General features: G+C 44.0%; 5 protein-coding genes across 5 annotated transcripts; 2 read left to right on the forward strand and 3 right to left on the reverse strand.

Moving 5' to 3' along the window:
* Window positions 1-916: 916 nt before the first annotated feature.
* On the reverse strand, window positions 917-3,314 carry BYT42DRAFT_193631 (uncharacterized protein). The gene is made up of 4 exons (XM_051562474.1): window positions 3,124-3,314; window positions 3,011-3,063; window positions 1,239-2,943; window positions 917-1,156 (listed from the first exon to the last, which is right to left on the reverse strand). The coding sequence occupies exons 1-4, from the start codon at window positions 3,192-3,194 to the stop codon at window positions 1,069-1,071; spliced, it is 1,917 nt and encodes a 638-aa protein (XP_051427352.1). The 5' UTR covers window positions 3,195-3,314; the 3' UTR covers window positions 917-1,068.
* Window positions 3,221-4,367, reverse strand: BYT42DRAFT_556791 (uncharacterized protein; the record flags this gene model as incomplete). The annotated part of the gene is made up of 1 exon (XM_051566820.1): window positions 3,221-4,367. A coding segment is annotated over exon 1 (838 nt), but the record flags the coding sequence as incomplete, so codon positions are not given.
* Window positions 4,368-5,036: 669 nt separating this feature from the next.
* BYT42DRAFT_542969 (mitochondrial fission 1 protein) lies at window positions 5,037-5,688 on the reverse strand (the record flags this gene model as incomplete). Its single annotated transcript, XM_051565645.1, has 4 exons — window positions 5,037-5,122; window positions 5,203-5,382; window positions 5,436-5,562; window positions 5,623-5,688. The coding sequence occupies 4 exons, from the start codon at window positions 5,686-5,688 to the stop codon at window positions 5,037-5,039; spliced, it is 459 nt and encodes a 152-aa protein (XP_051427354.1).
* A 2,485-nt stretch (window positions 5,689-8,173) lies between these two features.
* On the forward strand, window positions 8,174-10,206 carry BYT42DRAFT_490655 (malic enzyme; the record flags this gene model as incomplete). The annotated part of the gene is made up of 5 exons (XM_051564018.1): window positions 8,174-8,371; window positions 8,495-8,902; window positions 8,970-9,332; window positions 9,415-9,536; window positions 9,624-10,206. The coding sequence occupies 5 exons, from the start codon at window positions 8,174-8,176 to the stop codon at window positions 10,204-10,206; spliced, it is 1,674 nt and encodes a 557-aa protein (XP_051427355.1).
* Window positions 10,207-10,462: 256 nt separating this feature from the next.
* BYT42DRAFT_556802 (uncharacterized protein) lies at window positions 10,463-12,479 on the forward strand. The gene is made up of 3 exons (XM_051566821.1): window positions 10,463-10,597; window positions 10,684-11,022; window positions 11,128-12,479. The coding sequence occupies exons 1-3, from the start codon at window positions 10,541-10,543 to the stop codon at window positions 12,313-12,315; spliced, it is 1,584 nt and encodes a 527-aa protein (XP_051427356.1). The 5' UTR covers window positions 10,463-10,540; the 3' UTR covers window positions 12,316-12,479.
* The last annotated feature ends 210 nt before the right edge of the window (window positions 12,480-12,689 follow it).

A 12,689-nucleotide genomic window follows, 5' to 3' on the forward strand; every position in this document is an offset into this window, starting at 1 on the left:
AATTTTATGCAACAATCAAGTGAGAAACACAAGTGTCCAGTGTCACTGAACGGAATATTTTGCCATGCCGTTTACTTAGAAATTATCAGCGATGATTAAATCGCTTTTGCACAACAGCGATATGGCTCAGATCGGAATGGGCAATATCTCGTCAGAGCTGTCGACAGAAAACGTCCGGCAGTGCAGTAATTTTCAGATAAAGCAAAACCCGCGAAAGGACGCTCTCTAACAAGTCATTTCTTGGCCAAAAAGCGTATGAACATAAGACTTTTTCATAAACGATATGAGGATATATCGACGTAAAGTATTTCCATCTAAAAAATCTTTGACTGGTGAGCACAATCGCAAAGGTTCCCTGTTTAGGCATCAAATTTGCAGACTCCTTTACGGAATGTAAATAAAAACGAGAACTTTTTTTTCGTGCGTCACATAAAGGTGGACGTGTCACTGAGTGAACTAACGCTGATGCTGGGGAGAAGAAGGAAGAAAAGTGGTAAATTATTTAGACGAAATGGAGCCTACTTTCTCAGAGCAATTGAAACAAGACCGAGATGATAGTACCTTGCAAGAATCAAATAATTCTGAATAGGGTGTGCCAAATGCAAAAATTTATTTACAGACTTTGAAAGTACAAGTTTGGATCCGATGGGACCCAAAATAGGGTATTGCGCTGCTACAGATTTCCTGATATTTTACATGATATAATGAGTTTACTACTTCTGACCAGCAGTGTCGCGTAAGGACTTGATGTTGCTTAGAAATTCGTGCAACCCCGAATAGGTCTAACGTAACGTGCAATTAGGATATGTGTCCAACATCTTATTACCGTAATCGTCACTTACATCTCGGATAGCGCAATGTTCTTTGTGACGTTCCTGAGTCTTTTTCAGTTTCTGGGTGACACTCTCACGCTTCTTCCGCAGCAGCAGCAGCCGATTTCGTATCCCTTTTCTCGTGTGCCTCACACGTCTTAATTTCCACTCTAGTTGCATGTGCTCCCCGTACCGGTTTTTCTATCGATTGACCAAAATGAGGACCCAATGGTTCCGCTAAAGATCAATGACTGCGTTACTGTACCTGTTGCATCAACACGTTGATCAATTCGCTTCTGAACTGTCTTGCAATTGTAAGAACATCTGGATCGCTCTGCGTGGTCCTATAAAAGAAGCGAAAACGTTGAGCCAGGTGAAAGCAATCATTATGGTTAGAGATTGCAGAGCGCAGAGAAGGATCCTTACTCAAATTCCAGCATTGTCTTGACGATTGAATTAGCGAGAGATTGTACTTCGAGGTCCGCTTGGGCTTTTTTCTTTTCATTCAACACAGATTCCTCCAGTTCCATCTTTATCTGATCCATGAATTGGGTCAAGACCGATTCATTTACATCTTCAAAAGGAGGGGCAGCGTCCATATCATCACGTTCTTCCTGCAAACGATCGTCGTATTCATCCATCACATCCTCTGGAGGAGGCGAAACCTCCATAAAAGGGTCATCTATGCCCAATAACGTTTTCATGTCATTATCACGTCCGCTCACAGCTATGGTCTCGATTTGTGCCGATGGTTTCTCTGGAGACACAGTAGGCTCGTGCTTATCATCGGCGTTGGGAGTTTCGGTAGACGCCTCCTGTCCGCTGGTAGGTTCCGTTACTCTCGTAACGCCGTTCTCATCTTTCAACGTCGCTTCTAGTGGTTTGACAGTGGCCTCTATGACCTCGGAATCTCTGGTAGTATCATTTCTTAAATCCGGTGTTGGGCTGGTGTGGCGATCTTCGTCCATTTCGGACCGGGTATCACATTCTACCTCTGCAGTCTTTTCGTCCCTGCTTTGAAACTCCACTCCTTCAGCCGACACTGATCGTTGCATATCATTTTCTGTCATAGATCGTTGAACATTATCTTCAGGAATGTGCGGTGATTGGTTTCCGAGCAAAGGTGAGACATAGCTATCGTATTCTAAATCCATGAAATCGTCTTCTGCGGCATGTGCTGTATCCTTTGGTGAGACGGATGGCTGCTTTGGCGGAGCTACGTATTCTGTGGTTCCCTGCCTATGGCGCATATCCTCGTCGGTGGGTGTATTCTGAGAGATAATGTCGTTGGGCAAAGTTGGACTAGCGTCATGACCATCCAACTGCATGGAGTCGTTATGCTGCTCATCAAGAGAAATCTGCGTTGGCGACCCTGGAGAACCGTTGACATGACCTTCTCTCTCCACGCTATGTCTTTCGTCGTGCCTCTCGACTGATCCACGGACGTTCGTTGAAGAAGTTTCCATCAAGGATACAACATGCATGGTTTGTGTCGGTTGAATTTGGGTTCCTGCCTCATGTGGCATTTTGTCCGAAATCTGTTCTTGCGTTACTGTGACAACTTCTTGCACTTGGATATCAGTCAGAGTATCTACTCCTGCTTCACTTTCATTTTCTTCTCTTTCTCCAAATGGTTCTTTCGGTATCAAGTGTTGGACTTGTTGTGTAGGAATGTCAGATTTTTCTGTAGGGGATGGATGCTCGGCTTGGGCTGAGGTGGGAGGCTGTGCAGAATCTGGTAATTCAGATTCTGATGCTTGTGATATTGTTTGCTCCAGATATCGAGACTGTTCATCTAGCTCCTCTCGTGGGCGTTTGGAAGGTATAATGGGTGGATGTACGGAGAATTTGTCCAAGGAAAGGGAAGATCGACCTATTGCCTTTGGTAACGGCAAGCGCTCTTCCCGTCTAGAATAATGAGGGATAGAAGTCGTGGCTTCATGGTCCGTTTTCGTCGACGCAAGATCAGCATGTGCTGCTTGCCGTTCGGGATGCCCAATGTTTTCGTTTGTCATAGCATGCCCGTGATCAGATCCTATCGTTCCAACGCTGGGCTCCCGTCTAAATGAATCTTCACTTATAAGAGAAAATCGTCCGCTTTCCTCATCTCCGTGCGTTATGTATGGAGGAACTATTCGTGAGCGTGTAAGCATGTAACAAATACTCGACTTTATCAGACTTCTGGCTGTTAAATTTACCATACACGTTTGGATCAACGACAAAAGCCTTGACCTCTTTCAGATCACGCAACCTACAATAAGTTTTGTTCAGCGAGAAGAGGACATGCTTTCGCATTCACTATCAAAACTACCTTGATCCACGCTGACGGGCCAGCAATCGCTGTCGATGACGCTCTGAGAGGTTCGACAGGGCTGAATGCATAATATGAAAAAGAAGGGAAGAGAACAAAGCGCGTGGTGGAGTGACTGGTAAATTTTTTATGGGCTGTCTGCAGTCAACCGCGTTTCACGCGTTGTCAAGATCCAAGCTTCTTCTTTCAGAAATACATGCAGAAGAGAGACAAATACATAATAATGTTATTTGTGGTTTTCTCATTTGATATAGGGTAAAGAAGTGGGAAATAACATTGTCGCAATATCAAAGTAAATACATGTGGGGATATTCATATCAGCAATTCCTCGCCAGCTCTGATCTCTTTTTTAGTCCAACACACCATCTGATTGGCTATCGTTCCTTCAGTGAATGCAACGTTCGGTTCCGTCTCGCTCGCTCCATTGATAAAATGGAAAGGACAGAAAATGTCCCCATTTGGATCGGTATAAGGTTGGCCCTCCGCATTGGTAGCGTCCAGCACTGTTTTTCGATACATCATGGAATATTCACTCGCGCGGCCTACGTCTTCTTTCATAGAATCAAATTCATCTTCGGTCATAGGGACGCCAAAGTAGAATCCCAGAGGTGTGTGCGCAGGTAAGCGTCGTGTGGCAAAAACACCTTTGCCGCCATGTCTTATTCTAGATTCGTCCACGCGAATGATGTCCTTCCAGGACTTTGGTACATTGGCCAGATCTAGTTGGTCCAAGGGAATATCGTGTTCTCGCAATTTTGGTATCCATGCTTTTGTGCTCTTCTTGCGCTTTTCTTGATGATGATGAGAGTGGGGATAGTTTTCTTTTTTGGCTTCATTTTGGGTTTGGCGTCGTCGATTGGCCATGAATTCATCGAATTCTGTCATGTAGACGGTGTGATGCGGAGAATCTTTCACAGGTAACGCCGCCAGTTCAAGCGCAACTACCTGTTCTTCGTGGCTCCTTTTCGCACCGAAATAATACGGCCATTCGTCCTGTACCAATGCTTTCTCCCATTGACGGTATTCTTGGATCGTGTCCGTAAGGTCACCTGGTTCAAAGGCTAGTCGAAAATGCATTGACCGACTCCCGTCGGGCTTGAAAGGCACAAAGTAACGATCATTATTGTTAGTGAGAATGGCCGAGGCGGAATTCATCGGCGTCTAAGTGTGGAAAGTTTTGTGTGTGAATATATAGGCTCGTTTTCCGCCATGGGCTGTTGCAATTGATCATGCGCAGGTTTTATTGCTTTTTATTTTTATTTTTACCTTGCCACGAAATACTTTTGGGAGGTCTCGCTCTTCACTGATCTTTCTGTCGAGGGCTAAAGCGGCTTTGATCAAGTCCGTGCGAGGTAAGCTTTTGGCAGGATGTTGCCGGAGCGCCAAAAACAGCATAAACGATTGGTTGTGCCAGCGTGGTTGACTGGGTGAACGAGGAGACGAACGCCGACGCCTGCGAGGGCTTTCTATCCCAGCCGACGACGGTGAACTTGACACGCGCTGTGATGCAGGATAACAGGTATCGTCTGAAGAATGACTATTAGCACGTTCTCTTTTGATCGCTAGGTGACCGTGGGCGGGACACTCTTCCCTCTTGAGACCATGCGCCCATTGTTTCACCGTGACACTTTTATTGTCATCGGTGTCATGCTTGACCCGTTTTCGATCCACGGCTTTGTCCGCCAGTTTGGCTTTTTCACCTAATTGAGTGGATTTATCATGATTGCGATGGGACATGAGAGCAAAAGACTCGCGTATATATGGAGAGTGTATATGTATGTTATGTGAACTTTTTTTCTGAGCAATAAAAATCTTTGGAAAGGGGAATACAGTTGTTTTTTATAATCCGAAGTCACTCAAGCTTGCATTCAAATTTCCTGTGGTAGGAAATGCGGAACGAGCACACGCACCGATCATCTCGTTCGCTTGACAACGGCCGTCACCAATGCCGCACCCACTGCAATAACACCACTGACAATGGCAAGACCTATCACACCCTCTACAAATAAAAATGGCACAATTAATTATTATTTTTGATCCTTCACGGGACTCCACTGTTTTTCCCCCTGGATCATTTACCTTTGGATACTTTATCGTCGATAAGTTGATTCAATCCTAGCGCCTGTTCGTTTCTAGGCTCCAATTTTAACAGTTGTTGATTGAACCGACGAGCTTCGTTGAAATTGGAAATTTTGTAATGGCCCAATGCTAGATAATACAGACATTCTCTTCGTCTTTCGGGGGCATCCGTATATATTTCTAACGACCCCAAATTAGTCCAATGACCACTTGGCAGCTTTGCTCTGTATTACCTGTGAGTAATTGAATGCCATGCTCGACTTGCTCGGTTTTGGACGATTTAATAAGACCCCATGCATAATTGAACTTTGTCTGAACAGTGACGTATTCGCCTTCTTTCATATATTGTCGTCGAAGCACCTGTCATGCATCGAAGTCTAAGCGATTATTATCGAGCATATGAAATAGAATAGGATTTACCTCGAGTTCGTCGGCACTCAAGGATACTTGTGCTTCCTGCACCATAGGCACTGCTTCTCGTTTCATGTTTAAAATAAGTTGTGAAAATTAAGTCAACGTTTCTTGGAGTCAGCTGCGCTTTTGCGGGTCGAGAAAACCCGTTGGCGCCACGTGAATTGTGACGATCATTATGAATCCACCTTCATTTCCGCAGCACCGCTTCTGCAAAAAATGGTCTCAAATCAACACCTTGTCGGTTTATAAACTCAAAAAGTCATCGAAGCGCATCATAGTATTTGATTTCTCTTTTCATCAAAACTCAGACTAGAATCAATGATGAAGAGGATAAGATCGCTAATAACCGACTCAAATAGACGAGGGACGAACAAGAGGATTCCCTTTTTGGCGCTCAACCGTGTACGAAGTTTTAACAACGATTAGTGTGCAATCCTTTCGTTGCCTAAAGTTGATGATCAAGCGAGTTGGATAGTATTGTATCTAAAATGCTCATTTGGCAAAAACACACATGCTACTGTTTTATCCGCTCTAGAATAATAGGAATAATTGCTATTGCCCGTATGCGTTATCAAACGTTCATTTGTTGATGAGTGTGGTCTGAGCTGGTTGGTATCTCTCGATAAACTGATCCTCTGTGATGTCGTGGCTGTACTACTAGACGCTGTTTTTGGGAGTTTAAAAAATATGCTTGTATGTACTGTATTCTTGAGTTTCGACCTTCTGATCGTAATGGCTAACTTTTGGTTCAACGGTTTGTTGAATTGTAGCAGCTTTGGAACAGAATTAATGGTGAAGGCGTTGCGTGTCCCACCTAGGTCGTGATGCAAACTGTGGTGTCAACATTCTTCAACAACACCTCTATTTTGCAGTCTCCGTCGACGAAACGCGCTGCCAGAATAACGGCGGTCCACTCAAAAATGCGAGTTATGGCCCCTCACCAGTGTCCCGAAATACGCTTCGGATCGAGACGGTCATCGACGGTAACGGCAGGCCGAAAGGATAACATGGGAACAGAGTTCGTTCCATCTCCGCTCCTTTTCTGCGTTTTCAAGTATCCCTGTTTTTTTGCTAGACTTCGCAAGACACTTGCATATTGTGATTTGGGAATGGTTGATCTGCTGCCTAAAACAGCAGATTTCCAGCTATGCAGCTGTAAAAAAACCATTGCCGAAAGCACATCATAACAAATTGCATCATATTGAACCTGAAACCTTTCCCGTCATGTTTCCTTATTCGGCACTGCTATTCGCTGGATATTGTTGGAAGTTGTAGGAGTTTCTGGTGATCCAAATGAGCGGTGTGCGCAGACGCGACACCTTTGAATTGAACAGTTGCTCAGTCAATGATCGCTTTCCATACAGTATCTTCTTTAGGCAAAGTATATCTCAATGGCAACGAAAATTTAAACAGCAATGTGATATATGACACACATCGTTGATCACTGAGAGAACGTGTCCTGTCAGTTCACGGAGATTTCACCGTGTCAGAAACAAATATCACTCAATCAATGTTTCACACTGTTTTACGCCTTGTTGCCCTTGACTAACTCTTTAAACACACATTCATGTACTTGATGACCAGAACAAGGGGACATTGCATGGTCAGTTGTCTTTATCCATTGCGTTCTTTCCCCGTATATTTGTGCTACGACCGTTTGCCGGGGAAAACAAGCGCCGAATTGAGTTCGCTTTCTCCAGAATGTAATTTTGAAATTGAGATGCCGAAGTGACACTGATTTCTAAAGTCGGTGATGTTTATTGGAGCGGAATGAAGTATGAGCGTCATGTTTTTGCCCTAAAGAGGGCTCGGAAGCCTCGGCTCGGCTGAGTTGACAAACAAGTCGTTTTGACCGACAAGAACAGGCTTTTCATTTGTAGAACCTGTTAACCATGGGGTTCCCAAAAAAAATTTTGAGCGCTGTCATGGTTTTACCCCAAAGTCAATGGACCGGTTTTTTGGGTACATTCAGCTGGAATCAGAAAATTGAATATAGCATTTTTTAAGAACCCAACAATGACCCGCTACTTCCCAAAAAGAAGTCGTCCAAAGTTATTTGTACGCAACACCTTCCTCAAAAGAAACAAATTGACGCCAGTGCGTGCGAAAAAAAAAAAAAAAAAAAAGATAAAAAAATTTAAATCAATGGTGGTAAATCTCCTAAAGGAGAATATTCTTCCTTAAGCTAGAATCGAAAAGGGGATCATCAGAAAACAACGGATCACCTTGGCGGCAGCCAATAAAAAACCATCTTCGTCATCCACTTGCCACAGCGCGAATGCGGTATAAACGATTTTCGAGTCCAGGTCCCTTTTTTTTCACTACCTGGCGCCAAGCGTGGATTTTAACCTATCAAATATATAAACCTAAAAGAGCACCTGATACCCGGTTTTTTACGTCTTTTCCCACTTGTTTTTTCTTTCTTCTCTTATTTTTGGAACTGTTAAACAAGATGGCCCCCAGTGCTAATAATATGGAATCCTCGCAAGCCATTTCAAAAGAGCGCGCCATTATTGAATTGGTGGCTCGATCTGGTTACGAGAACGAAGGTACAGCCATGGAAACCCAAAAACGGGAAACGCTTGGCTTGACTGGATTGGCGCCTGTGCGTGTCGAAACACTCGAAATCCAGAAAAGACGAGCCTTGAGACATCTTCGCTGCAAAGAGTCCATGTTGGAGAAGTACGTCTTTCTCGCCCAACTTCGCAGCACCAACATTCGTCTTTTCTACAAAATCGTGATCGATGAACTGCAAGTACGTATTTAGTATAGCTTTTTTTTTTCTTTTTTTTTTTCACTCGGATGGCTTACTTTGAATGGAAACATTGAAGTAAAACTTTAAAAATATTGCATGACTAATTTGGAAAAATCTCCACAGGAAATTGCTCCCATTATCTATACTCCGACGGTGGGCACGGCGTGTCTCGAATACAGCAACATCTACCCATTCTTGGCAGCACCTGGCGTGCCCGATGGTCTGTATTTGACCAAAGGCGATGTGCCTACCTTATGCGACATGATTCGAAACTACCGTCCATTTGCGGCGGAGCCTTTCTCTCCTCAAATTGCGGTCATTTCCGATGGTTCCCGTATCCTTGGTTTGGGTGATTTGGGTGTCAACGGTATGGGCATTCCTATTGGCAAATTGCAATTGTACGTGGCTGGCGCTGGTGTGGATCCTCGTCGCACGCTTCCCATTATCCTCGATTTAGGAACCAACAATGAAAAGCTTCGTGAAGATGAATTCTATCTTGGCTTGAGAGAGCCTCGTCCAAGTGACGACCAAGTAAGGCAGAAGAGCCGGTATTATTCCGCCATGGCTTATGAACGATCATTTAATCATGGGTTTATAGTTTTACGCTGCTGTCGACAACGTGATGAAGGCATTACATACTGTTTATCCTGATCTCCTTATTCAGTTCGAAGATTGGTCATCTGAACACGCGTTTGGTCTTCTGGAGAGATATCAGAAGCAAACTCTCTGTTTCAATGACGATATTCAGGGTACCGGTGCCGTCATCCTTTCCGGTGTGATCAACGCCATCCGCAAGGTCAACAAAGAGTCCAACGTGTCGCCTCGTGATCATCGCATCGTCTTTTACGGTGCTGGCTCGGCTGCCATTGGTGTAGCCCGTCAAATCCAGGATTATTTCCAAATTGAACATCAAATGCCAGAAGAGGAAGCAAGAAAGCTGTTTTGGATCTGTGACAGCAAGGTAGAGTGGTCATTACTCAAAAGAGGAATCACGCGTTCAACACGCGTTCAGCTTAAGTTAAATTCCTTGCATTGTTCAATAGGGCTTGGTAACAAAGGATCGTGGTGATAAACTGGCCCAGCACAAGGTGTACTATGCCAGAGACGACAATGACAAGCAATACAAGGAATTGATCGATATCGTCAACTACGTTAAGCCTACTGCGTAAGTATTGCTTTTCTTGCCTCTGATGCTCGCGCAGGAACATCATCGTGGTGATACCCAGTGCTCACATGGGCCAATGGCATTTAGTTTAATAGGTCTCTCATCTATTCCTGGAGCGTTCAATCAGCAGGTGCTGGGTCGCGTAGCTGAACTGAATGATCAGCCGATCGTTTTCCCTCTTTCAAACCCAGCCACACAAGCTGAGTGTACATTCGAGCAAGCCATGGAAGCGACGAATAACAAGGTCATCTTTGCCTCGGGCACGGCTTTCCCTGCTTATACTATTGCCAAGACCGGTGAAGTACGTATCCCAGGTCAAGGCAACAATATGTATGTTTTCCCAGGTCTTGGTCTCGGTGCTATTCTCGCCAAACCTCGTTACATCTCCAATGAAATGATTTATGCGGGAGCTAAAGCACTGGCGGATTCCTTGACCCCCGAGGAAGAAAACCAAGGATGGCTTTATCCTTCACTTGCACGTATTCGTGATGTGTCAGCTATTGTTGCGGCCGCTGTGTATGCTGAAGCTTGCAAAGAAGGATTGGCTCAGACAACCCATGATCTCGATAACGAGGCTCTTGTACGATATGTCTCTTCTCAAATGTGGTCACCAAACACCGAAGCATACGGTACCAAAATCCCTGTTCATGAAATCCATTCTAGAATTTAAATATCATCTTTTTTAAAATTTAATGATCGTAATAAAACTATGCATACTGTATACCGTTGGACATCACCAAAGGTGAAGAGAGTGGAAAAATGGGATTATCAGAGAAACAAGAGAAAAACGTCGCCAATCTTCTAGAAACATAGCCTATTACGTTCATTCTAAAAAGAACGGATCCACGGACTTTTCCTCAAGCCGACCAATCCCCTCCAAAAGCTATCAGCAGAGACAATCATTAGTTTTTGTTATTGTTTTTTCCTTTTCATATTATTTTTTTTTTCCTTTTGGCCTCCACACTCTTTTTCCTGTCTTTTTTTTCTACTTTACCCGTTTGGATATGCTTATTTTACGGCACAACGAGTTATCTGCCGATGATCTATTTCTCATTGAGCGAGTAAGCGTTATGCGTTTTTTGCAATGAATTCATTTCCTGTTCATCAGAAGTCTAATGAGTGGCATGATGGGGCCAAACGATAATAGAAAATGGTCAAGTTGGCTGATCCCGAACAACCCTTTGACTGGTCACTGCATGACGATCTTTTAAGTAAATCGCGTCCGGAAGTGTATGGTTCCATTATCGGGCTATTAAAACGAACCGGGTTTTGCTCTTCGTTGGGTATCACGACGTCCGAATTTCTCGACTTTTTGATCGACGTAGATCATGGCTATGAGGATAACCCTTACCACTCGTTCTATCATGCTGCGGATGTCGCCATGGTTTTATACCATATGTTAAAGGATTATGATGTTTCCGATTACTTGTCAAGCATCGATATGGCAGCTTTGATGATTGCCGCCTTGTGTCACGACATAGGCCATGTGAGTATTCTTGTCATGAAAACAAAAAGTGGGAAAAAAAAAGGGCACCATTTGGATAAAAAAAGAACACGTGGCTCATTGATATCGTTTTTCGATTAATTTTAGCCCGGAATGAATAATAACTATCAAGTCAATATGAACACTGAACTTTCACAGCGCTACCATAATCTTTCTGTTCTCGAAAGCTATTCATGCTCTATTGCGATGGATCTGTTGACCAAGCACCAACTTTTATATAACGTCGAAGAAATCGGCAAGGAGCATGGCATACCCACCAGCGAAGAGAAAATACGCAAATTCATTGTCAAGGCCATACTCGCTACGGATATGATTTGTCATTATCAATTGCAAGCCAACCTCAACGGACTGTTGGAATTCATATCCGCGGAAGATTCCCATAAAGTCTTGCCAACCGTCACTGATCTTTTCTCGACCCGGGGTCAAGATTCTCCCTTGATTTACTTTGAAGAGCACTATTTCTCCGAATCTTCGACATGCTGTTCCCGGTCTCGCCCCAAGAGTGCATGCGAATTTCTCCCGGCAGAAGAAACTGTCGAATCGGCGGCATTTGTATCACCAAAATACCCCTTGACAGAAGGCCAGCGTCAAGCATTATGTGAAATTTTACTGCATGCTGCGGACATCAGCAATGCGGTGCGACCGTGGGACATATGCCTAAAATGGTCCAATCTCGTCTGCATCGAGTTTTTTCGTCAAGGTGAAGCCGAGAAGCAGGCTGGATTGCCCGTCTCCCCAAACATGGATCGCCATCAGGTCAATCAGGCCACCATTGGTGCCCAGTTTAGCGATTTCATTGTGAGACCTTATTTCGAGTTATTTGTTTCGTTATTTCCGAAAGCCAAAGAGCTACTTGTCAACTTGCAGGACAACCGGAAACGATGGGCTATGGAAGGATCCGATGCAGAAGAAGAGGAAGACGAGAGTGGAGAGGAGATCGAAGTGCCGTCAACGCATGATGAGGAAAAAAGATTGGGCGACCATCCACCATTCCTCGGGTTTCCCACTGCAGCCTTCAATCCAGGTCGTCGTTTGAGTGCGGCCGCAGGCACCATTGTACTTCCTTCGCGCGCCTCGAGACGTCCTTTTATCAACATGCGCAGCTCAAGTCACAGCAGTCTCGAGAAATGGGGCAACTTGTCCAGTAACAACGAAGAAAGTGTCGAAGTGAAAAATCGCCGTAAAAGTGAACAAGACGAGTTTTACAGGAACTCCACCTCTTCTATAGAATCCTCTCCCCCACGCCGCGTGGTAAATAACCTCTTTGTATCCTAATCTCCTTTTCTCCTGTATCTCGTAGCCGCTTGGCGAGAGCTGTATATTGTTTTATCTTCAACACATCATTATGTATATATATATAACTATATAGAATCTATAGACTCCCAAATACATCCCAGCTTATGCAAATACTTATTCTTTTTTTTTTTTGAACCATTAAGATATTGAGGCTGAAATTATGGAGGATCAGGTCGTCCATTTTTTTTTTATTTTTTTTTTTTGTGGCGTTGAAGTAAAGGCAAGCCCTTCAAATAAATTTCCGATGGGACAATGTGGTGAAATTTTCGTCCACTATGCGCTTATTTCTCTTGCAAGCAACCACATTCCGGTATTTTTTCTCCTTTTGTTCCTTTCAATCGCTTCTAACGGCT

Source organism: Radiomyces spectabilis (assembly GCF_025331425.1).
Source record: "Radiomyces spectabilis strain NRRL 2753 chromosome Unknown BYT42scaffold_2, whole genome shotgun sequence".
NCBI lineage: Eukaryota > Fungi > Mucoromycota > Mucoromycetes > Mucorales > Radiomycetaceae > Radiomyces > Radiomyces spectabilis.